At 43.6% G+C, this 27,071-nt stretch overlaps 1 protein-coding gene across 1 annotated transcript in view; it reads right to left on the bottom strand.

Moving 5' to 3' along the window:
- The window catches only part of ATP11B (ATPase phospholipid transporting 11B (putative)), a 138,899-nt gene that overhangs the window by 55,699 nt on the left and 56,129 nt on the right, over positions 1-27,071 (bottom strand). The window contains 7 exon segments of the mRNA XM_030216601.1: positions 527-730; positions 4,427-4,608; positions 8,913-9,016; positions 9,090-9,163; positions 11,593-11,661; positions 17,282-17,457; positions 26,635-26,793. Of these exon segments, the coding sequence (XP_030072461.1) occupies positions 527-730; positions 4,427-4,608; positions 8,913-9,016; positions 9,090-9,163; positions 11,593-11,661; positions 17,282-17,457; positions 26,635-26,793 (968 nt within the window).

Genomic DNA, 27,071 nt, shown 5'->3' with positions numbered 1-27,071 from the left:
TTCTTTTAGTTCTAATAGCCTCTTTCACTTCTACCTTTAATCATACTGGCTGCTCTACCCCTTCTCAAAATACCAGATGCCTGCATTCATAAATTATCTCAGCCTTTTCCCCCACATTTTTAAGTCTTTCCCTTCCTTTTATCTAGGCTGACCATTGCAGCAACAGTTCCCATTTGTACATCTGATGGCATAGGAGCCAACTTTTCAAAATTATTGGGGGTGCTAAGCCCAATGGAAATAACCCCTCCCTGGATACAAAACAAGGAATTTTCTCAATATTGGGGGTGCTCAAGCACCCACAGCACCGGCTCCTATGTCTGATGGGACTCCTACCCTCTGGTTGGCTGAACCCAGGAGCAGAATCTGGGTCTAGGAATCCAATCTAGACCTCCTACATGGACTGCACAGCACTGTCATTTGGCCCACAGGCAGATCCACTTTTGTTATACTTCATAATATATCCAATAGGTAAGATACCCCCCATTCGGTGACTGAATGTACCGGCTTCATAGGAATGAGCACATACCTTCGCACGAGCTGCCTCAGCTTCTCCGCACATTCATGGTCTGTTTTCTGCTGCACAAGTTCAAGAATATTCATAGTCCTGTGAAAATGTCCACAGGACAAGCTCACGCTGACCGCTGTCTCATGCTTGTCTCCCGTAAGTACCCAAACTTTGATACCGGCCAGTCTCAGGGCCTCTATCGTTTCCTGAACTTTGTCTTGGAGCCTGAAACAAGAGAATCATCCCCTGCTACTACTTTACAAAAATGCTGTGTGTCGCGATTAGATTTTAATTTTAACTATAACAAAGTAAACACTAATATTACTATCCATTTTGTTTCAGGTTTATTCTGTTACGACATGGTTTGTTGATGTTTTAGTCAGGGTAAAAATGCTTGTTCTTAATGAGAAAATATCTCTTACTAAGTCCTATAACTTTGGTACAATACAAAAACTGCATAATATCACACTACAAGAAAGAAGTAACCATCTTCATTTTACCCATAACAAATTTCTCCAACCACTGCTCCCTCCTTCTGAAACACCCCTAGCCCCCCCAAAATCCCTGTACAACTAAGGGAAAACCACCTTAAAACGCCAAATTGTTCAGCAAAGCAGATCTAACATACACAGTTAAGATGCCCAGGTAGGGGTCCAAAATTTTAACAAAATGCTTTTTTGGACACATTACCTCCATTTTTTTGGAAACATGACCCTAAAGACCTTTTAAAATCAAAGGAACAAGTCCTACCCTGGTGTGACTATAATCCAGACTGAAGCAGTCTGTTTGGGAAGATGTAGTGAAACTGGTCACCTCACTCTCATACTACACTATTCATATCAAATATCACAAAAAAAAGTGTAAGAATCAAATTCTGAATTCTATTTCTGATATATAGCTCTTAAAGAGAGGGAACAGAAAAATGTGGACATGAAAAGCAACTTTGTAATAGAAGATTGTGATGTGATGAGATGAGATGAGAGGAGGCAGAGATCAAAGGCAAAGTTGAGCATTACATGTGTCATAAGCCTGATAATACAGAGAATATTCCAGCAGAGACAGAACTTAAGAGAAACAGAAAAGGCAACTCAGCTTCCGTTTCATTAAATTCACTAGTGATGAAATGAATAAAACTGATCAAACATTGAAAGGCTCTGAATCTAAGTACAAAACATTTGTACGGGTTGGTTTTTATAATTTGATACCATGTCAGATTTTAATCAGACCTCAGCTTCAACAAAAGGATTTAACAAGAAATCCTGAGAAGATATGCATGTCTGTGTACAGCTACCGAGGAAACCGTTTTTCACAAGCAAAGCCAGAGCTCTGCATAAGACATGAGAAGGGTCCAGTTGATAAGCTCTGAATGCATGTCAAAATAACAAAGGACCCGATACTCAGCCGGCAGAGGGCAGCGCTGTTGCTGTCCACTGCTGGCGTTAAACCCGGATAATGCCAGACTGTTTCGGGTGCCCAACAATGCATATTTGGGGTTTTTTTTAAAGCAAAAAAAGTTAACTGGTTAACCGCTGAACATAGCTAGTTAAGCGCTGAATATCCGCGCCTAACTGGCTATGTCACGCGATATAGCCGGTTAGCGGCTAGCTTTGGATATTTAGCGGGAGATAACTAGCTCTCTCCCGCTGAATAACCATGGTTAGGCACCAATATGCTATTTAAGTGATCAGCACCCATCTCTAGCTGGTTAAATAGCTTCAAATATCGCCGGGGGTGAGGAAGGTCTTAGACTTTTAAAGCAAAAATTGTCAGTGTGAAAACAATGACAAGGGCTGCAGATAAACTGTTAAATTTTAAAGTATGCTTTACGAGTTTTATTTTATAAGGGGGTGAAAAGTGTAAGCGTTTATTAGTCTTTACAAAATATCAGCGTTAGCAGAGATCATGCCTTCACTGCAGGAGATGTGTTTGTACCTATAATTTTTAAGCGCATATACAGATTAGCATATTTTATAAGTCTGTGCGCTCTGGCCAAATTTCACCCTGTACATACCTACTGGAAAAGTATTGTTACAAATATGTGCAAAAATAACTTTATAAAATTATCCCTTAAAAGCTGATGAACTGGCTCCTCATTATTATTTATCAAGCATATATAAATGTATTTATTTATTTATTTGTTCCAGAGGCGTTTGGAGACTCTGGTGTAAACAAATACAAAGTGATGTTGTGGTAAGATATAGTTCATGTGGCCCAGCCACATTAGGGAATTGTACAACGGAAGAGTTTGTGTTATGTCCATTAGGCACTTTAGTTTTGTTGTGTTGCAGGGATCAGGCATTTATGTTGGATTGGTAGGGTATGCCTTTTTTTTTTTTACATTTGTACCCCGCGCTTTCCCACTCATGGCAGGCTTAATGCGGCTTACATGGGGCAATGGAGGGTTAAGTGACTTGCCCAGAGTCACAAGGAGCTGCCTGTGCCGGGAATCAAACTCAGTTCCTCAGTTCCCCAGGACCAAAGTCCACCACCCTAACCACTAGGCCACTCCTCCACTGTTGCTACTATTTGAGATTCTACATGGAATGTTGCTATTCCACTATCAACATTCCATGTAGAAGTCGGCCCTTGCAGATCACTAATGTGGCCGCGCAGGCTTCTGCTTCTGTGAGTCTGACGTCCTCAGACTCACAGAAACAGAAGCCTGCGCAGCCTCCTACATGGAATGTTGCTAGTGGAATAGAATCTCCAATAGTAGCAACATTCCATGTAGAATCTCCAATAGTATCTATTTTATTTTTGTTACATTTGTACCCTGCGCTTTCCCACTCATGGCAGGCTCAATGCGGCTTACATATTGTATACAGGTACTTATTTGTACCTGGGGCAATGGAGGGTTAAGTGACTTGCCCAGAGTCACAAGGAGCTGCCTGTGCCTGAAGTGGGAATCGAACTCAGTTCCTCAGTTCCCCAGGACCAAAGTCCACCACCCTAACCCTAACCACTGGGCCACTCCTCCAGTGTTGCTACTATTTGAGATTCTACATGGAATGTTGCTATTCCACTAGCCAGCTGGCAAACGTATTAATATAGATCTTTAAACAACCAGATTTTTACCAGCAGCTCAAAATACTATAGTTATCTGGTTTAGCCTTCTTTATAACTTCTTAAGTTCATATATACCATTCAACAATATCTCATATTAAGCAAGATATCTACATACAGTTTGAATATTTATTTTTATTTATTTATTAAATAAATATTCAAACTGTATGTAGATATCTTGCTTAATATGAGATATTGTTGAATGGTATATATGAACTTAAGAAGTTATAAAGAAGGCTAAACCAGATAACTATAGTATTTTGAGCTATTCCACTAGCAACATTCCATGTAGAATCTCCAATAGTAGCAACATTCCATGTAGAATTTCCAATAGTATCTATTTTATTTTTGTTACATTTGTACCCCGTGCTTTCCCACTCATGGCAGGCTCAATGCGGCTTACATGGGGCAATGGAGGGTTAAGTGACTTGCCCAAAGTCACAAGGAGCTGCCTGTGCCGGGAATCAAGCTCAGTTCCTCAGTTCCCCAGGACCAAAGTCCACCACCCTAACCACTAGGCCACTCCTCCACAGGTTTTTAGTTTTTTTCAGAAGGTTAGGTGGTCGTACGTAGTTTTCAGGGCTTAAAGACAGTGCAGGTAAAAAAAAAAAAAAAAAAAGAGAGTTAGAACAATGGCTGAGAATCAGGGGAGCCCAGCTTAAATCCCTTTGTGGCTCCTTGTGACTTTATACAAGTCACTTAACTCTCTATTGCCTCAGGTACAAACTTTGACTGTGAACCCACCAGGTACAGGGAAAATATTTACCATGCCTGAATGTAGCTTGCCTTGAAAAAGGTGTGAGCTAAGTGCTTAAATATAGAAAACAAATCACAACTATCAAAGTGCTACCAGCTTACCTGTCTTCCACTCCCGTAGCTCCGAGTAATACAAAATCTCTCTCTATAAACCTGAATTCATCACTGACTTTTTCTTCTCGCTGCTGTAAGGCAGTCCTGGCTTTATGGAGGCGTTCATCTATTTCCTGATACTCTTTGGAGGAGAATATTCTGTAGGCGATGCACAAAGTTCTCAGCCCTTTCTATGAAAAACAATGCAACGTGAACAGAAGGGACACTGCTGACCTAGTATTTAAAGTTGTGTTTTTCTTAATCTCATAGAAGTGTTTAAAGCACAGCACTAAGGGTTATTTGTTCAAAGGTGTTGGTATGTACAGGCTTGTCAGGTAAATCTACAAAGACCTAGGAGACTGGATTGTTGGGGCAACATCCTTACTAGTTTACATAGGTGTTTAGATTATTACAAAACTCACTGGTAATCCAATGCCAGCAACTTACCACGTTTTAAACACGGCATCTTGTATTCTCATCCATCCAGGAGGTCAGAGAACCAAAGTGTAGAACAATTGACTTGGAGAAGGAGTAACATCCTACATGTGCTCAAGCTTTTATGGCTGACAGATGTAATAAATCCATGAACCATTAACCAAAATAAACAGGCAAGCTAGATGTGTCAACTGGCCTTTTCCTGCCATAATCTTAAATGATATGCTACTATAGATTTCACTTTCGAAAGCAGATGGACATCTCAAAACGGCCAAAAAATGTCCAACTTGCGATTTTCAAAAGGCAGAATTTGAACATTTTCCACTGCAGTTCATCCAAATAGCAAGGGGGTGTGTTGGAGGCATGTTTATAGCGGGACTAGGGCGGGCCCCAAATTAGGACATATTTCAGCAATAATGGAAGGGGAAGAAATGTCCAAGGTAAAAAAAAGAAGGATCTTTTTTTTTTTTTAATCTAGAACTGTTCCAATCACGTCCAGGATACAAAAAGATGCCCTGACTGAGCGAGCAGTTGACCTTTGGAGGGATGAAAGCATGACCCCCTCCTTAATCTCCCAGGGGCTACTGACCCCCTCCCAACCTCCCCCCCCCCCAAGAAGTAATAGTGGATACCAGGCTCTATAACAGCTTCAGGTATTATGGCCATTCCTAATATAGCAGCAAGTGTAAGGGGTAGCCTAGTGGTCAGTGCAGTGGATTTTCAACAATGGGACCCAGGTGTAACTCCTTTAACTCTTATTTCTGTACAAATATGTGAACCCTCCTAGAACACAGAAATGTATAAGATACCTGCAAGCATGATGGATACTGTAGTGGTGTACCTTAAGGTACAGTAGGGTTTTTAATCTGTTCACGGAGGGCTCTTAGCATACATAGAAATCAAGGTGAGATTTGTATCTGGGTACTGTTGTTTGAAGTCCATTGCACTGACTACTAAGCTGCCCCTTTGGTCTGTGTGGCCATTTTTGTACAAATAATGCCAGACAGACGTTTTTGTGCCTGCTGTTTTGGCATGTTTCATTTTGGAAAACAACTGTTCATTTTGGACATTTTCAGTGAAGAATGCATCCCATATAGTTTTGAACAGGAAATCCCATTTTTCTTGTTCTAAAATGGTTGAGGTGGATTGGGGGTGGGGGGTTGACGTTAAGAGTGAGATGCCCCAAATTCTGACTTGGACGTTCTTTTGAAAATGCCCCTCTATGACTCCAAAATCTCTGAAATGAAGCTGAATGTGCTAAAGAGATTTCCACAAGTATGCAGCAGCAGGGAAATAAGAACTTCTGATTTGGAGCACAATGTCCTAGCAACTCCAAACTTTCTGCTCATAGTACTGCTTGAGCCCTCTGATCAGCCTATCAGAGATATACACGCTCCTAGAAGATGGTCTGATAAGCCCAGAAACACACTCGTGCACTATCAAGGAAAAATCATCAAGTCAGTGGCTTACAGTGCACCCACTATGGCAGTAAATCGCTATTTTGGAAGTACAAATTTAGAAAAAACTAAATACAGATTTTATATATAAGATTATTTCTGTACTTCTGAACTACAAATATTTTTAATTATCTTTGCCTTCATGATATTGTTTGTCTTCAAGTATTGCTTAGTATTATTAAATACAGTGGGGGAAATAAGTATTTGATCCCTTGCTGATTTTGTAAGTTTGCCCACTGACAAAGACATGAGCAGCCCATAATTGAAGGGTAGGTTATTGGTAACAGTGAGAGATAGCACATCACAAATTAAATCCGGAAAATCACATTGTGGAAAGTATATGAATTTATTTGCATTCTGCAGAGGGAAATAAGTATTTAATCCCTCTGGCAAACAAGACCTAATACTTGGTGGCAAAACCCTTGTTGGCAAGCACAGCGGTCAGACGTCTTCTGTAGTTGATGATGAGGTTTGCACACATGTCAGGAGGAATTTTGGTCCACTCCTCTTTGCAGATCATCTCTAAATCATTAAGAGTTCTGGGCTGTCGCTTGGCAACTCGCATCTTCAGCTCCCTCCATAAGTTTTCAATGGGATTAAGGTCTGGTGACTGGCTAGGCCACTCCATGACCCTAATGTGCTTCTTCCTGAGCCACTCCTTTGTTGCCTTGGCTGTATGTTTTGGGTCATTGTCGTGCTGGAAGACCCAGCCACGACCCATTTTTAAGGCCCTGGCGGAGGGAAGGAGGTTGTCACTCAGAATTGTACGGTACATGGCCCCATCCATTCTCCCATTGATGCGGTGAAGTAGTCCTGTGCCCTTAGCAGAGAAACACCCCCAAAACATAACATTTCCACCTCCATGCTTGACAGTGGGGACGGTGTTCTTTGGGTCATAGGCAGCATTTCTCTTCCTCCAAACACGGCGAGTTGAGTTCATGCCAAAGAGCTCAATTTTTGTCTCATCTGACCACAGCACCTTCTCCCAATCACTCTCGGCATCATCCAGGTGTTCATTGGCAAACTTCAGACGGGCCGTCACATGTGCCTTCTGGAGCAGGGGGACCTTGCGGGCACTGCAGGATTGCAATCCGTTATGTCGTAATGTGTTACCAATGGTTTTCGTGGTGACAGTGGTCCCAGCTGCCTTGAGATCATTGACAAGTTCCCCCCTTGTAGTTGTAGGCTGATTTCTAACCTTCCTCATGATCAAGGATACCCCACGAGGTGAGATTTTGCGTGGAGCCCCAGATCTTTGTCGATTGACAGTCATTTTGTACTTCTTCCATTTTCTTACTATGGCACCAACAGTTGTCTCCTTCTCGCCCAGCGTCTTACTGATGGTTTTGTAGCCCATTCCAGCCTTGTGCAGGTGTATGATCTTGTCCCTGACATCCTTAGACAGCTCCTTGCTCTTGGCCATTTTGTAGAGGTTAGAGTCTGACTGATTCACTGAGTCTGTGGACAGGTGTCTTTCATACAGGTGACCATTGCCGACAGCTGTCTGTCATGCAGGTAACGAGTTGATTTGGAGCATCTACCTGGTCTGTAGGGGCCAGATCTCTTACTGGTTGGTGGGGGATCAAATACTTATTTCCCTCTGCAGAATGCAAATAAATTCATATACTTTCCACAATGTGATTTTCCGGATTTAATTTGTGATGTGCTATCTCTCACTGTTACCAATAACCTACCCTTCAATTATGGGCTGCTCATGTCTTTGTCAGTGGGCAAACTTACAAAATCAGCAAGGGATCAAATACTTATTTCCCCCACTGTATGTATAACAAACAGTTCTCTATATTAGATTGTAAGCTCTTTGAGCAGGGACTGTCTTCTCTTTGTTAAATTGCACAGCGCTGCGTAACCCTAGTAGCGCTCTAGAAATGTTAAGTAGTAGTAGTAGTATTACATATAGCAGTGATTTAACCAGAGCTGAGATTGTGATGTCATAATGCCTCATTCCACCAATGCCTAAGAGCCAACCTCATCAGTGATGTCACAATGGCTTGATTGTCCTATATTTGTCTCACTCTTATCTATTAGATTGTAAGCTCTTTGAGCAGGGACTGTCTTCTCTTTGTTAAATTGCACAGCGCTGCGTAACCCTAGTAGCGCTCTAGAAATGTTAAGTAGTAGTAGTAGTAGTATATATTCCGATTAGGACTTGAAGACAAAGATTTGACTATGTTTAATTTTTTAGGTTCAATGGTTCATCTCTTTCTTCCTGCAAAATCAGAACTAATTGTGCTGGGATTCTGGGGCCATGAGCCTTCATTTGAACTACCCGAGAAGTTTTGCCCCACCCCTCCATGCAGTTCTTACCATGGTCATTGTAGAAACTGCACTGAGGCCAGGACCCATGCGTAAGGACTCCTTCTGAAGCTCTGTATCAGTTCTAAATTCAGCCACTAGGTGCCACTGTTAAAGAATATTATTTTCTACCCCCTCCCCTCCCCACCAGCATCTCCAGCCCTGGATATGTAAAGACCAAGAGCAGGAAATGAACTAGGGACCCCTCTGTAAGGTAGTGTGTAGCTCAGTCACTGAACTATCAGGCAAGCCCTTGCCCATCTTAACAGTTCATGAAAAATTATATTTACCAAAGCAAATTCTTCAATATGAATTCGGGTTTTGTCTATTTCTCCGTTTTTGCTATTAGGAATGATTGCAGACTCGGCTCCTTTCGTAAATAAAATCTTCTCTCCTATGAGTAAAAAAATGAAGTTAAAAGAATGCATAAAAACTTTAACTTAATTGTACAAGATGTGACAGCTTACCTGATGGATTCTCCACAATCACACTCATCATTCGACGATTTGGATCAAACTCCAAAACGTGAAGCAATTTGTATCTTAAAAAGAAAAAAAAAAAAGATTTGCTTTTCCTTCTACACATCTGATTAGATTAACCCTCCACTGCCCCAGGTACAAATAAGTACCTGTATATAATATGTAAGCTGCATTGAGCCTGCCATGAGTGGGAAAGCGCGGGGTACAAATGTAACAAAAACATGGAATGTTGCTACTATTGGAGATTCTAGATGGAATGTTAATGTTGCAATTCCACTAGCAACATTCCATGTAGAAGCCTGCCCTTGCAGATCAGCAACGCAGCCGCGCAGGCTTCTGTTTCTGTGAGTCTGACGTACGTGCAGGACGTCAGACTCACAGAAGCAGAAGCCTGCGCGGCCACATTGAGTGGCCTAGTGGTTAGAGTGGTGGCCTTTGGTCCTGGGGAACTGGGTTCGATTCCCACTGCAGGCACAGGCAGCTCCTTGTGACTCTGGGCAAGTCACTTAACCCTCCATTGCCCCAGGTACAAATAAGTACCTGTATATAATATGTAAGCCGCATTGAATCTGCTATGAGTGGGAAAGCGCGGGGTACAAATGTAAGAAAAATAAAATGGTATAATTAAATCCTTTCTGATCTCCTTAGTTAAAGCCAAGTAAGATTCCACCAGGCAGCAGGTGGAGAAAGAGAATAATACAGAAAACATTAAACTGAAGGTGTTTTTTTTTTCTCTTCCAGTTCTCTAGTTGCCTTGGATTCTCTAGTGAGGAGGAACAGAGGACTCCCTCAGCTTCTTTAAGTTTGGAGTGAAATCTCCTTCTTTATACTGCGGCAACGTGACTTATTTCAAGAACTAAAATGCAGAGGTAAAGCTTGCCCTGAAGTAACATAAGGACATTATTTGTGCTCTGCAGGGTGTGAATTCGTTCAGATACTTAACTATAAAATGTAAGAGGACTACAGTTCTCACGTAGAGCAACGGAATCTACAGTGAAACGACCCGCCGAGACCATTGTCCTTCCGTGTCAGTTTCCAAATTAAATGGCCAGCATAAAATTAAAGATAAACAAGATGAAACGGAAAGTAACCTAGACACATGGAGGGACAATTTCGAAAGAAACGTCCAAGTTGTGATTTGGACGTATTTGTAAAATGTCCAAATTCGGAGGCGGGGAAAACCCGTATTTAAAAAAAAAAAAAGATGGACATCCATCTTTCGTTTTGAAAGTACCGTCAGAGACGTCCAACTCCTTAAATTTGGACGTCACTGACTTTTGGCGATTTTCGAAACCAAAGATGTCTATGTCAAAAACGTCCAAATGCAAGCCATTTGGATGTGGGAGGAGCCAGCATTTGTAGTGCACTGGTCCCCCTGACAAGCCAGAACACCAATCGGGCACCCTAGGGGGCACTGCAGTGGACTTCATAAAATGCTCCCAGGAACATAGCTCCTTTACCTTGTGTGCTGAGCTCCCCAAAAACCCACTACCCCCAACTGTACACCATACCATAGCCCTTACGGGTGAATTGGGTACAGTGGGTTTGTGGTGGGTTTTGGAGAGTTTGCTTTTTCCTCCACAAATGTAACAGGTAGGGGGGGTATGGGCCTGGGTCCGCCTGTCTGAAGTGCACTGCAGTACCTACTAAAACTGCTCCAGGGACCTGCATGTGCTATCATGGACCCGAGTATGACATCTGAGGCTGGCATGAAATATTTTTAAAGATGTTTTCTGAGGGTGGGAGGGTGTTAGTGACCACTGGGGGAGTAACGGGAGGTCATCCCCGATTCCCTCCGGTGGTCATCTGGTCATTTCGGACACCATTTTGTGCCTTATTCGTAATAAAAACATGTCCGGGTGAAAATGTCCAAGTGTTCGTCAGGGATGTCCTAGCTTTTTTCGATTATGGTTCAAAGACGTCCAAGTATTAGGCACGCCCAAGATCCGCCTTCACTACAAATCCGGCACGCCCCCTTGAAATTTGGACGTCCTTGCGACGGACTGCAGTTGAAGACGTCCAAAATTGGGTTTTGATTATACCGATTTGGACGTCTCTGTGAGAAGGACGTCCATCTTCCAATTTATGTCGAAAGATGGACGTCCTTCTCTTTCGAAAATGAGCCTGATGGTGGGTTAAAAATGTGTCACTAATCCAAGAGCTACACTAACTTAGAAGTACATGTAAATAATTAGCAAGAGCTGGTCCTCTTCAGCACAGTAATACTCAGTTTAGAAATAAAATACAATATTGATGTTTTGTGTTTTTCACATCACCGCGAGCTGATCCACAGTACCCATGGCTGTTTGACTCAGTCCCACAATAAATAATTCCCTAATCTCTTATTTGTTCTGTACGTCTGTCTTGAACAGATTGTCGAGCAGGGACTGTATCTTATGTGTTTTGTGTACAGAGCTTTGCACGTCTGGAAGCGCTATAGCAGTACTAGTAGTAGTAGAAGTAACCTAGATAACAAATGCTGAATCATTACCTTTCGGATTTTCCGAGAACTTTGATTTCCATACATTCTCCATCCGTGCCATTAAATTTAACTCCCATTCTAAGTAAAATAAAAGAAGATGTGGAAATTAGAGTTAACTGGCAACTGGTTTCATTGTTGTATGGATGAGAATTGCTGCAGACAATTTAAACCGCCACACAACCAAATATTTCTATAATTATAACACAATGTGCTAAAACTGTATTATTGCATTATATGCTTAAAAAACAAATGGGCAGGTGATCTACAAGATCCAAAAGATGGAGAACAAAACAGTAGATTCACGGTAAAAAAAAAGAAGGCTCCAGTGATGTAAATTTATTCACCACACAGAAAAGAACAAATATATAGATAATTAAAAGCCCGATGTGGCTGCGTTTCACCCTTTGCAAGGGCTGGTAAGACAGCTTCTTTCCACGACGCAATAAAACATGGAAAAGAAAATAAGATGATACCTTTTTTATTGGACATAACTTAATACATTTCTTGATTAGCTTTCAAAGGTTGCCCTTCTTCCTCAGATCGGAAATAAGCAAATGTGGTAGCAGATAGTGTATATGAGAGAAACATCAAAGCATTACTTTGACAGTCCAATGTGGTATATATATCATTCAGTGTAAAAAATGTAACGAAGGATGCTATATTGGAGAAACAGGCCAGATGCTTAAGACAAGATTCAATCTGCACAGACATCACATGAAAATAGCCGGTGCCAGTCAGGCCCCCACCCCTGTGGGCCAACACTTCACAAGACCAGAACACTGCACCAGTGATTTCACAGTAAGAATACTGAAAGGTAATTTTAAAACAATACAGGAACGTAAGACCTTTGAAATATGAATGATTGAATATTTTGACACCCAACAAACAGGACTTAATAAGGATCTGGGTTTTCTAACCCATTATAAACCATAAAGCTGTATTTCTCTGTTTATTACCCTCCTCTCACCTACCAACACCCATTCTGTTAGAATATCAATGAAATGCTTTGATGTCCCCATGCATACCCCCACCCTCCCACTCTGTCAGACTGTCAAAGTAATGCTTTGATGTTTCTCTCATATATACTATCTGCTACCACACTTGCTTATTTCTGATCTGAGGAAGAAGGGCAACCTTCGAAAGCTAATCAAGAAATGTATTAAGTTATGTCCAATAAAAAAGGTATCATCTTATTTTCTTTTCCATGTTTTATTTTGTTTCATTTCTATAGATTCTACATGGAATGTTGCTATTCCACTAGCAACATTCCATGTAGAAGTCGGCCCTTGCGGATCACCAATGTGGCCGCGCAGGCTTCTGCTTCTGTGAGTCTGACGTCCTGCACGTACGTGCAGGACGTCAGACTCACAGAAACAGAAGCCTGCGCAGCCTTCTACATGGAATGTTGCTAGTGGAATAGCAACATTCCATGTAGAATCTCCAAAAGTAGCAACATTCCATGTAGAATCTCCAGTAGTAGCAACATTCCATGTAGAATCTCCAATGGTATCTATTTTACTGTCATAGTAATGCTTGAATGTTTTCACTTATATACACTGTCAGCTAGCACATTTGCTTATTTCCGATCTGACGAAGAAGGGCAACCTTCGAAAGCTAATCAAGAAATGTATTAAGTTATGTCCAATAAAAAAGGTATCATCTTATTTTCTTTTCCATGTTTTATTTTGTTTGATTTCTATTCACAACGCAATAGTAAGTGGTGACAATGGTGGAATACACTTTCTGGCCCTTTTACCATTAGATGATAATTGTGGGGCATACCTTCTGGTTTTTACAGCCCTGACGCAGCCCTTGGAAAGGGCAAAACATGGCCGTGCTGGGCTTTTAATTATTCATGTATTTATTCTTTTATGTGCGGTGAACAAAGTTGGATCCATTTACATCACTGGAGCCTTTCTTTATCATTGATCTGCTGTTTTGTTACCCTTATTGCATTATATGACTTCTTTTTATTGCCTCCACCTTTAGATATTGATAAGGCAATTTCTCAAATGAGCAAAAAATAATAATAATAATAATATGCCCGAGCATATGGCATTGCTGGGTGTGGTAGATTATAAAGGATCTGGTCTGCAGTTTACTGCAAATGTGACAGAGTAAATTATATAATACAGTATACACAGAGAAATGAAATAAAACCCCCAAATGTTATTATCATTTTAAAACAAATCTTAATTAAGGAAGGTTTGTGGTGTGCTCTCACTGTTGCCGGTGGCCTGCCCTTCGGTTGTGGGCTGCTCGTGTCTTTGTCGGTGGGCGGGCTTGCAGGATCAGCGGGGGATCAAATGCTTATTTCCCCCACTGTAAGTGTTAAATGTTAGAAATGCTCCTTGATGCCAGCAACAGTGAATGAACCTGTTGCACTAAGAGTAAGATGCTTGAGCAACTGGGCATATGATGGAAGGATGTTGCAGATGATAGGAGTCAGATCAGCAGACAAGACTCTTGTTGCCACAACAGACAAGACACAAGTGATGTCATCTAACAGTGTTCATTTAAATCCAAAAGCTGCTTCTGCAGTTTATCATTAAATTCAGTTCCCAGGTGTCTAAAATGTTAAGTTTTTACATATTGATACTTTTTTAAGTCAGCATTTTTATTTGCCTGGCCTTGTTAGTGCCGTATGGGCTATTTGTTTTGTACCTTTCACAGTATTCACTTGCTTGTTTTAAATTCAGATCCTAGGGATGTTGGAAGTGGGATTTAAGGCCTGTCTATACTTCTTTTGTAATACAATGTCCAATTCATAGGAGTTCCAAATTTTAACAAAAGTAAGCTATGTTTGAAAGAGTAATTGGTTTTTCATGATTTTGCCAAATTTTTATTATATAGTTCTGTGAGGCCGCAGGTAACTCTGGACCCTTCTCTATTTTCTTCTCCCTTTGCTTCTGTTTTCTATCTTAACTTTATAAGCCATTTCAAGGTACAGGCCAAATGTCAAAAGAGATCTTGTAAGTGACAAGTCTAACACCATAGCAGCTTCTTAGGAACCTCTCGCTTAATGATTTACCAGTAGTTCTGTCTTCTGAAAAATTAACCAGAAAGGCTGGAGAGATGATCACAACTAGGCTGAGTGAGGAGATCTATTAATGTTTTACAGCATCACTATCAATGTGACTGTTCGCTCGTCCTCTAGATTGTTCACTTGTCCTTAGTCTGTTCTCTTGTCGTTTAGATTGTAAGCTCTTTGAGCAGGGACTGTCCTTCTATGTTTGAATTGTACAGCGCTGCGTAACCCTAGTAGCGCTTTAGAAATGATTGTTGTTGTTGTTGTAAATGTGTGAAATGTTTAAGCATATACATAGGGAATGTGTCGGTGAAAAGAGGAATTAGAACTGTACATAGGTGCGTTATTTCGATGCACCTTGGCCCTCCCTATAGTCTGTATAAAACCAAGCTGGCTCACTCAAGTCATATGCAATGATGTCACCACTAGGTAACAGACTAGAAACAGCAGGATTCAAAACATTCATACATGCTGACAATGTTACCATATACATAACCTTCAAAAAGAACATTCAAAACATCTTACAAAAGGCAAAAATTGGCTTACATTTGATGGAAACCTGGGCCTCAGAATCCAAACTAAAGCTAAATAAAGAAAAAAACTAAACTCATGGTCATTACCAACTTATTTGACCAAAACAGCTACAACAGTTTCACAATTGAAAACACTTCATTCCCCACTGACAATAAACTGAAAATTCTAGGTATAATTAAAGACATTTAACTTTTGATACTCAAGTTTCCTCAGTAATTACAAAATCTTTCAGGTCTTTTTGGAAACTAAAAAGGATCAGACCCCATTTCTCATCAGAAACGTTCAGACTATTGGTACAATCATTAACATTATCCCAATTCGATTTCTGTAATGCTGGCTGTAAAAAAAACCTCCAAACAGCTCAAAACACTGCAGCCAGGTTCATATACAAAAATCTCTCATTTTGAAAGTGCCTCCCCTTTATTAATCAAATTACAATGGCTTCTCATCAAAGCAAGAATCACCTTCAAATTATGTATCTTTATCTTTCAAATACTAAATGGCACAGCTCCAGACTATAGGGTACCATTAATAAACTAACCTCAAAGAAACACTAAATATGAGGCAAGAAACTATCTCAGACTACACCTCCCAAATCGCAAAAAAGTGATCTACAAAACTGTCCACTCTGCAGACTTCACTTACCAAGGAACCAAACGGTGGAACTCCTGACCACCCAAAATAAGAAATATACAGGAATATACTAGATTCCGCAAAATCCTAAAATCGTCCTATTCAAACAAACCCTCACAAAGAATAACCATATCTCAAGCAACTAATTATTACCTGAATTGGTTATTACTCTATTTACCATTAACTTTCTCTTTGCTTCATGTCGAATTTCTCATTCATAATAGATTTTCTAAATGTTAAACGTCCATCGCTATCCCAGTACGTTTATGATACTGTATTGTAAAATTGGATTCTTACAACAAATTACTTTCTTATGCATTATTCTTTGTTATGTATCCTATACTGTTTATTGTAAGCCACATTGAACTCAAACTTGTTTGGGATAATGTGGGATATAAATGCCACAAACAAAATATTTGTCAGCATGGGGAGGGTGGGGGGTTCTACAATCAGTCAGTCTCCTGAAGAATGGAATTATTACCCTCCAAAGTGCACTACTGTTGGTTCTGCTCCATTAAATAAGTTTACCTGATTTTAGAGGGATAGAAGAGAGAACAGATGTGTGACAAGGTGCATTTAATTGTATTTGCCATTTTATCCTGAGTAAGGACTTTGGTTTACTGAATATGCATTTATCAAATGTTTACAAGTCAGCACTCCTGACACACATGAAACATTTCTCTAAAACGAAACGCCGTTACAAGCTGTGCCATGAAGTGAATACTGTGTATGTACAAAGTAGCTGCTACTGTCCACATTCTGGATTTTCATGGTTTAATCTTTTCTCCAGTTCCGAGAGCCGGAGGGACACACACACCATAGACTTGTCCAAGTTCGGTCCTGAAGGAGGTAGATGCTTCTTTAATGCAAACAGGCTGATCCCCGAAAGGTTGCTGGAAGCTCAGCTTGCTATTGCTAAGTTCTGGATGTCAATTCTTAACATCAGTTAAAGGAACAAACTAGCTCTGTTAAATTTATGCAGGGGTATTTATTAACTGCCCATTCAAGGCCGTGTGCAACAGGTAGCTTGATATAAAAGTTACAATTGTGTTAACACAACAATAGTAAAATGACCAAATATAAGCATAAATACAATAAATGAATAAAACAAATTAAACCTTAGTAATAGGAATAACGTGATACAGTATCAGAACTGTACTTTCATATAGCAAAAATATGATAATGTCAGTGGAATGCAAAAGACACACCATTAATTGTATGTATACACTTCCTTAGGGGTAAAAGCAGTAAATATTATGCCATTTGGTGGTGGGGGGGAAACGTTAGACCTACCATTCATATTTTTATAATACAGTGTTATTATTCTTTCTGCAACTTGTAAATACTATATATAATTTCTTGACTGGTTGATAATGGATATATATAAGGAATCTGTCCATTTCTTTAAGAAAAAGACTGAATTTTATAAAAGTTTGCATTTCATTTGTACAGTGAAACAGTTATTTATCCTTTTAGCATAACGAGAACCAACTAAGCACCTACCTTCTGGAAGCTTCAACCAGAGCCTTCTCATCTGGGGAAGACGCATAGTACTCCAGGTGGGAGGATATTCCATTAGCATGTAAGAAGCCGTCTCTGAGGCCGTCCGGCTGATCATTACTGATTTGCACAGTATGACAGAGCGATACAGCTTTGAGGAAAAGTTCCTCCTCTTCATTCTACAGAGACCAGCAAGAGTACGATTGTATGGATGGAATTTTTTTTTTTTTTTTAAGGCAAGTACAGCTTAAATGGAGTGGAGTCGCTGCCTAGTAGTTAGAACAGAAGGCTGAGAACCAGGGAAGCCAGGGTTCAACTCCCGCTTCTCTCAATGATGCTCCTTGTGATCTTGGGCAAGTCACTTCACTCTCTACTGACTCAGGTACAAACGCCTTCATTTACTAAGCTGCATTAAATGTGACCGGCTGAGAGAAAGGTACCACAAGTGGGGTATGTGACTTTATATGACAAGATAATCCTGCAAAATTTCAGCTTCAGGAATGAACCAATTAAATCTTTAAAATAAATGAGAAACGTTTATCAATAAAAAAAGTATGTTTTGGGAAAAACGCATTTGAAAAACAGCAAACTTAATCTGTAATCTATAGGAAGTTACGGATAAAATTTTGACCATGTTTATAGACTGATCAAATTTCAAAAATGAAAGCTGCCCAAATTTACTCCTCCAAACTTTTATATCCTGTTATTTGTAACCCCCATTTTTTGGTACCTTTTCAATCAGTGGGTCAAAAATATTTTTTTAAATGTTAATGTGAATAACACAGAATAATTTATCACCATTTATATATTGCGCTATCTTTCAAATCTACGTAGGTTACAACATTTGACATTAAGGGCCTTATTTTATATAGGTTATGCTCCTAAATTTGAACTCCTAAATTTATGAGCATAATAGACCCTAAATTAGGAGCATAAATTTAAGAGCATAGATTACGCTTGTCATTTTGGAGCATAAATTTAGGAACGTAACTTTTATAAAATAAGGCCCTAAGTGCTCAGAGAATAATTTTATAAAGCATTCTTAGTACTTAAAAGCCTGCTGTGTATAAAAGAGCTTTTATAACATTATCCCAGAAATTATGCCCATAAAAGTAAAGACAATGCCAAGGAGGGAAGTATTTTTATTCAGAGAGAAGTGTAAGTGGAGTCATGGTTTACAAATGCACTTCACACACACACAAACATTTACATCTACTCCTAAGCAGGCATTGAACGTTGGCAGTTTCAAACTAGGTGCAATTTCAGTGCTTTGACCCTACGATTTTATACATAGACGCCTATGTGTCTTCATATAATAGGCACCTACTAGGGCCTCACACCCAGCCAACCCCATCGAGAATAACTGTATTATTAAACATACTAGTAAAAAAGGCCCATTTCTGACACAAATGAAACAGGCGCTAGCAAGGTTTTCCTCGGAGTGTGTATGTTTGAGAGAGTGTATTTGAGAGTGACTGTGTGTGAGAGAGAGAAAGTGAATGTGCGAGTGTGTGTGTGTGAGAGAGAGTGAGTGAGTCTGGGTATGAGTGTCTGTGAGAGAGTGTGTGTGTGTGAGAATGAGAGTGTGTGCAAGTGCGTATGTGAGACAGTGAGAGAGAGAGAGAGAGAGAGTGTTTCACACAGATACAGTGTGTGCGAGAGAGAGAGTGTGTGTGAGACACAGACTCTCTGTAAGAGTGAGTGTATGAGACCAAGAGAGTGTGTGAGTGACTGTGTGACACATAGAAAGTGAATGTGATACAGTGTGAGACATAGAGTGTGTGAAAGACAGTGTGTGTGAGAGAGAGAGAGAGAGAGAGAGAGAGAGAGAGAGAGATACCTCCCCCCCCTCTCTGGTGTCAGGCCCCACCCCTCTCTCTCTGGTGTCTGAGCGTTACTGTGCAGGATGCTGAGCTCTGGCTGTGCTTCAAGGAAATGACCAATCCTATTTATAGAATGCACCTCCAACATTCTGAAGCCGAGAAGCCTCGTGTGGTTGGTCACTTCTGCTTGTGACGAACCCGGAAGTACGTGATGTCAATTCAGGAGATGGATACAGAGAGCAGGAATGCCTCAGCCATGCAGTCAACTTCAGAAATTTGGAGGTGCGTTTTATTATATAGGATGCATTAAGGCAACATGAGGTCTTAGACTGTAAGCCCTACGTGTATAGGGAATGCCCACTGTACTTGCCTAATGGTTCAGATTCCTCTACATCTGAAGCAAATTGTGGTCTTCTGCTCCTCTCTCTACAGGCTTGCCTGAATTTTGTACTTAGATTTCAGCAAAGCCTTTGACATAGTTCTGCATAGGCAAACATAAATTGGGTGCCCTTTGTAGGGGCCCTAAAGAGACTGGCTTAAGAACTGGTTCAGTGGAAGGCAACAAAGGATAAATGGAGTTCACTCTGAGGAAAAGGGGGTTACCAGCAGCATGCCACACAGATTGGTTTTGGCCTGGTTCTTTTTTGCATTTTTGGAAGCAATATTGCAGAAAGGCTGACTGGTAAGGTTTGCTTCTTTGTGAATAATACCAAAATCTGCAAGAGGTTACACACCCTCATAGTGACAGGCATTTCACCTTTAGGAAAAAAGCGTTCCTTCTTCTCTGTCCAATTCAACTGCAGGTAAGAGCTTTCATCTGTCAGTTCTTCTACTTATTGCTCTATTTCTAATGTTAGCTTTCAGAAAAGGAAGTGAAAATGGTCAGTTTGCTGGTCCTATCTGGAATCTCAGTCTTTTACCACTTTTTGTTTTTAAGACAGCTTTGGCCAAACTTGGTTCCTGTCTGAAACTGAACTCTACCTAACAGCCCACCATTAACACTCTCTCCAAAACTCTTAAGTAAGTACACAAGTAATGCCACACTGGGAAAAGACCAAGGGTCCATCGAGCCCAGCATCCTATCCACGACAGCGGCCAATCCAGGCCAAGGGCACCTGACGAGCTTCCCAAACGTACAAACATTCTATACATGTTATTCCTGGAATTGTGGATTTTTCCCAAGTCCATTTAGTAGCGGTTTATGGACTTGTCCTTTAGGAAACCGTCTAACCCCTTTTTAAACTCTGCCAAGCTAACCACCTTCACCACGTTCTCATTTGCTTTCTTTACCAAATTGTAAGCTTAGGAAAGAAGGTAAAATTATGTATAATCATACCTGATAATTTTCTTTCCATTAATCATAGCTGATCAATCCATAGACTGGTGGGTTGTGCCCATCTACCAGCAGGTGGAGATAGAGAGCAAACTTTTGCCTCCCTATATGTGGTCATGTGCTGCCGGAAACTCCTCAGTATGTCGATATCAAAGCTCCATCCGCAGGACTCAGCACTTAGAGAATTACACCCACGAAGGGACACTCTGCCCAGCTCACCACCGCCGAAACGGGGGAGGGGAATTAACCCAGCTCATCCCCACACAAGTGGGGGAGGGGAATCCGTCCAGCTCATCCCCGCGGAGCGGGGGAGGGACACCACACCCGCCGATGCGGGGGGATCTGGCTTATCCTGCAACCGCAACCGCGGGAGGAGCTGACTGACCCTAACACCGCCGAAGCGGGAGGGGTACAAAGCTGCCCTACAGCCGCACGAAGCGGGAGGGAGTGCCGGCAGAATTTATGTCTCAATCCAGCCCCGTAAAACGGAGGGGAGAGGAATGCAGCAGCTCACTGTAACACAAGTCGTCTCAACTCTTGAAGAATCCAAGTGAAAGAAGAACTTGAACACGAAGTCCTCCTGAAGTAACTGAAGGCTAAACTTGAACCTAAAATTCAACCAGAATATAAACAGTACAGATATCTGGGAGGGGCTATGGATTGATCAGCTATGATTAATGGAAAGAAAATTATCAGGTATGATTATACATAATTTTACCTTCCATATCATCAAGCTGATCAATCCATAGACTGGTGGGATGTACCGAAGCAGTACTCACCCAGGGCGGGACATAGAAATCCCTGACCTCAACACTGAAGCTCCAAACCGGGCCTCCGCCCGTGCAGCCACAGTCAAACGGTAATGCTTGGAGAATGTATGAGCCGAAGCCCACGTTGCCGCCTTGCATATCTCTTCCAAGGAGACGGATCCGGCCTCTGCCATCGAGGCCGCCTGAGCTCTTGTGGAGTGAGCCTTCAGCTGGATAGGCGGCACCTTCCCCGCGGCCACATAAGCCGCTGCAATGGCTTCCTTGACCCATCTTGCCACTGTAGGCTTAGCAGCCTGCAGACCCTTACGAGGACCTGCAAACAGGACAAACAGATGATCCGATTTCCGGAAATCATTGGTCACTTCCAAGTATCTGATGATGACTCGTCTCACATCCAGATATTTAAGAGCGGAGTACTCCTCTGGGTAGTCCTCCCTACGAAAGGAAGGGAGACAGAGCTGCTGATTCACATGGAAGCGAGAACCAATCTTGGGCAGGAAGGAAGGCACTGTGCGAATAGTCACTCCTGCCTCAGTGAACTGCAGAAAAGGCTCTCGACATGAGAGCGCCTGGAGCTCGGAAACTCTTCTGTCTGAAGTGATAGCCACCAAAAAGACTGCTTTCAACGTCAGGTCTTTCAGAGATGCCCTCGACAAGGGTTCCAAAGGCGGCTTCTGCAATGCTCTTAGCACCAGGTTGAGATTCCACGCAGGCACCACTGAGTGCAGAGGAGGGCGCAGGTGATTAACTCCCTTGAGAAAGCGCACCACATCTGGCTGCGAAGCCAGGGAAGCACCCTTCAGGCGGCCCCTGAAGCAAGCCAGAGCCGCTACCTGGACTTTAAGGGAACTGAGCGACAGGCCTTTCTCCAGACCTTCTTGCAGGAACGCCAACACTGAAGAAATTGGAGCAGTGAAGGGAGAAAGTGAGCCTGCTTCACACCATGCTGCAAAGATACGCCAAACCCTGGCGTAAGCAGTAGAAGTAGAGCGCTTCCTCGCTCTCAGCATAGTGGCGATGACCTTGTCTGAGAAGCCCTTCTTCCTCAGACGCTGCCGCTCAATAGCCAGGCCGTAAGACCAAAGGGAGAGGGATCCTCCATCACCACGGGACCCTGATGTACAGGCCCTGCTCCACTGACAGCCGCAGAGGATCGTCGATCTGAGAGCCTGAACAAGTCCGCATACCAGGGACGTCTGGGCCAATCCGGACCCCCAGGATTACCCTGCCGGGATGCTTTGCCACCCGGTCTAGCACCCTGCCCAACATGGGCCAGGGCGGGAACACATAGAGGAGCTCTTGTGTCGGCCACTGTTGGAGAAGAGCATCTACTCCCAGGGATCGAGGGTCCCGTCCTCTGCTGAAAAAGCGCGGCACTTGGCCATTGGCCGATGACGCCATCAGATCTAGGCTCGGCTGGCCCCAGCGCTTCGTGATGTCCAAGAACGCCTGAGCAGATAGTTGCCACTCTCCGGGCTCCAAAGTATGGCGACTGAGAAGTCCGCCTTGACATTCATGACTCCGGCAATGTGGGCCGCTGAAAGCTGTTCCAGGTTCGCTTCCGCCCACTGGCAAAGACTCATAGCCTCCTTGGCTAGAGGGGCGCTCTGGTACCTCCCTGGCGGTTGATATAGGCCACAGCCGTGGCATTGTCCGACAGGACCCTTACAGGCTTCAACACCAGTACCGGGATGAACGCCAATAACACCAACCGAATGGCTCTGAGTTCCAGGAGGTTGATAGACCACTTGCCTCTGCAGGAGACTAGAGCCCCTGCGCTGTCCTTCCCAAGCAGTGGGCTCCCCAGCCCATCAAAGAGGCGTCTGTCGTGATGACAATCCACTCCGGGGTCACCAGAGGCAATCCTGCAGACAACTTGTCTGTCTGCGTCCACCAGCTCAGCGCCTTGCGCACTGCTGGGTCCACGGGAAGGCGCACAGCATAATCCTCCGACATCGGAGTCCAGCGCAGCAGCAGAGATAGCTGTAGTGGTCTCATATGAGCCCTGGCCCAGGGCACTACTTCCATCGTGGCCGTCATAGAGCCCAACAGCTGCACGTAGTCCCAAGCCCGAATAGGAGAGGCTACTAGGAACTAGTCCACCTGAGCCTGAAGCTTGACAATCGATTGTCTGGCAGGAACACTCTGCCCACTTGGGTGTCGAATCGAACTCCCAGATACACCAGGGACTGAGTCGGGCGCAGCTGGCTCTTCTTCCAGTTGATGATCCATCCCAGGGAGCTCAAAAGAGCAACTACCCGGTCCATAGCTTTGCCGCACTCTGCATAAGAGGGGGCTCGGATCAACCAGTCGTCCAGATAAGGATGGACTTGTACTCCTTCCTTTAGCAGGAAGGCCGCTATGACCCCCATTACTTTGGAAAAGGTCCGCGGAGCAGTAGCCAACCCGAAAGGGAGGGCTCTGAACTGGAAGTGTCGTCTCAGGACTGTAAAACGCAGAAAGCGTTGGAGAGGAGGCCAGATGGGAATATGCAGGTACGCTTCCTTGATGTCCAAGGAAGCCAAGAACTCTCCTGCCTACACTGCCGCTATAACAGAGCGGAGAGTCTCCATGCGAAAGTGCCTCACTTTCCAGGCCCGATTGACCCCTTTGAGGTCGAGGATAGGCCGGACAGAACCTCCTTTCTTTGGAACCACAAAGTAAATGGAGTAACGTCCCTTGCCAATCTGATTTTTTGGCACCGGAACGACCGCACCCAGGCGGATCAGGTTGTCCAAGGTCTGCTGCACTACCACAGCTTGACCGGAGACTTGTAGGGAGAGAGTACAAACCCGTCTCTTAAGGGTTGGCAGACCTCTAGCTTGTAGCCGTCTCTGATGACTTCCAGCACCCACGCGTCTGAAGTTATAGTGGTCCACTCGCCCAGAAACGAGGACAGCCGTCCTCCAATCTGCACTGGGGCGTGGACCAAGGCCCCGTCTTTGGGTACGAGACCCTGGGGGAGGACCGGAGGGAGCACCTCCGGGACGGCGGTCTCTGCGAAAGGAATGCTGCTTGGGGGAGAAATTCCTCTTGAAGGAAGAGGGGGCAGAGGAACCCGACTTGCCCGGGCGGTATGGAGGTATCGGGAAGAGTACTAACCCGAGCCCTGACCTCTGGTAATTTCTTGCCCTTAGACGTGCCGAGATCGGTCACGATTTTGTCCAGCTCGACCCCAAAGAGCAGCTTGCCTTTAAAAGGCAATCTAGCCAGGCGGGATTTAGAGGCGTGGTCAGCAGACCAATGTTTCAGCCAAAGCCACCGCCGCACAGAGACTGTCTGAGCCATGCCTTTAGCTGAGGCTCTCCAGACATCATACAGCAAGTCTGCCAAATAGGCTAAGCCCGATTCCAGGGCCGGCCAATCAGCCCTCAAGGAATGATCCGAGGGGGAAGCCCGCTGCACCATAGTCCGGCACGCCCTGGCCACATAGGAGCCGCAAACTGAGGCCTGCAAACTTAAAGCAGCTGCCTCCAAGGACGACCTTAAGGCCGCCTCCAATCTTCTGTCTTGGGCGTCCGTTAGGGCCGTGCCACCTTCCACCGGCAACGCCGTTTTCTTAGTCACCGCAGTGATTAAAGAATCCACGGTAGGCCACCGATAGGCCTCACGTTCACTCACAGCCAAAGGATAGAGGCGGGACATAGCCCTAGCCACTTTAAGGCTCGTTTCCGGGACATCCCATTGAGCCGCAATTAAGGTGTGCATGGCATCATGCACGTGGAAGGTTCTAGGCGGGCGCTTCGTCCCCAGCATAATGGCAGAGCCAACAGGGGCTGAGGGAGAGACGTCCTCCGGAGAGGAAATCTTCAAAGTGTCCATGGCCTGTAACAACAGGTTGGGCAAATCCTCTGGGCTAAAAAGCCGCGCTGCAGAGGGGTCATCCGCTCCATCCGAGCGGGGATCTATCTCCTCCAAGGAATCCGCAAAGGATCGTTGGGAGACCTCAGACACGCTGCCCTCATCTACATCGGAGGAGACAAAAGTCCTCCAAGGCCTGGAAATCAACCCGAGGGCGTTTACCTCTGGGAACCTCAACCTCTTTATCAGAAGAGGAAGCAGGGGCAGCGTTTTGCATGAGGAAAGCCTGATGCAGCAGCAAAACAAACTCGGGGGAGAAACCCCCCAGACTGTGCACTTCCGCAGCCTGGGCAACAGCCCTAGACGCACTCTCAACCGGCGCTCGCAATAGCGGGGGAGAGATATGCTGCGCATCCAAAATGGCGTCCGGCGCGAAACTCCGTGAAGGAGCCGCGCGGGAAGAACGGCGCTTAACTTTAGCCGCTTTTGTGCCGTCGCCCAAATTAAGGGCGTTCATGGCATTAATGTCTCCAACCTCAAGGGCGGCCCCGAAGAAGCCGTCCGAGCCGCGTGGCCGGCCAAGATGGCGGAGGCGAGGAGCGGGGGATGGGCGTTTATGGCGGGAAAAAACCGCCACGCCGGAGGAACGACCGGGACATTCATCGGTCACTAAACTATCACCCATCAAGGGCGAATCAGGTTGTAAAACCCCCGCATCCCCTCTAGAAGCGCTCCAGCGATCCGGGGAGCGACCCTTTGCGCCCTCGCCCTCCGACGCCATTGCCACGAGGAGAAGAATCGGGGAACCCCCTGCCCGCTATAAAAAGGTAAAATTACCTGCTTGCCGCTCCGAGCTGTAACGAACTGGTGTCCCAGTGAGTAGCTGCAATGAACGTTTAAAGAAACGTCGAATTAAACGCCTTTAAAGACGTTTAAAAATTTTTTTTTTTTTTTTTTTTTTTAAACGGAGCCAGCGGGAGGGGGGAGAAAAGGAGGGACCTGGCACCACCAGGTTTGCACTTGCTCAAAAGAGCCCTCAACCCCAGGCCTCAACAAAACCTAAGGATTAGGCTGAACTGTTATGCTTATCCGTGTAGTATTGTAGAAATGTGTAGCAGCAGAAAGGTGGTTCTCACTTAAGATGCAGAGTGCCGAGGAAACAGAAGAATGTATGGCTGTGACCCTCTACTCCAGGGGTTGGCAACCACGGTCCTCGAGGGCCCCGACCCAGTCGGGTTTTCAAGACTTCCACAATGAGTATGCATGAGATTGATTTGCATGGACTGCTTCTACTGTATACGAATAGATCTCATACATATTCACTGTGGAAATCTTGAAAACCTAACTAGGTTGTGTCCCTTGAGGACTGTGGTTGCCCACCCCTGCCCTACTCCCAAGGCCTTTTTATTCAGTAGATGGCAGCTACTATAAACAGAAATTATTCTGCTTTTAAGATTATGTCAAAAGGTAGTGGGCAAACAAAATAAAATGGGACCTCCTATTTTATCAATGAGAGCTTTTATTTATTTTGGGGTTAATGAGCTCTATATAACGAACTGCACAGTGACAAGTTTTAGCTTTTATACGATGGTTTCCATAGCACGTAAGTAGCTCAAGTACAATCTTTACCAAACTCTGCATGGTTCCATCTGGGCAATCCTCTGTCATGCCTTCTGCGACCAGCCTGCCATTGATCTCTTGATATTTAATGCCATTCACCGAGCATTCACGAAACTGCATCTCGTTTTCTGTCAGAGTACCAGTTTTATCTGTAAATACGTACTCCACCTGCACAAAAGTTTAATTCAACAATTTAATTCGACAAAAGTTGGTCGTCAACTAACCACGTTTGGTTTTCAGCTGCAGCAGATCTGGGGTTTTTTTTTGCCCCAATTTCATATACAATGGATGTTATTCATTGTTCTAATATCTACAAATTATAAATATGTGAATGCATACTTTATCCTTCTCACTCCTTTTCACAAATCTCACAATCTGCAGTACTGTTTATATTTCAACAATTCTATCTCTTCATTTTAAGTCTCACAGCCTCACTGTAGAGCAAT

The sequence above is a fragment of the Microcaecilia unicolor genome, chromosome 10, assembly GCF_901765095.1.
Source record: "Microcaecilia unicolor chromosome 10, aMicUni1.1, whole genome shotgun sequence".
In the NCBI taxonomy this organism is placed as follows: Eukaryota; Metazoa; Chordata; class Amphibia; order Gymnophiona; family Siphonopidae; genus Microcaecilia; species Microcaecilia unicolor.
Note: the sequence above shows the minus strand (reverse complement) of the source record. Positions and strands in the feature narration are given on the sequence as shown.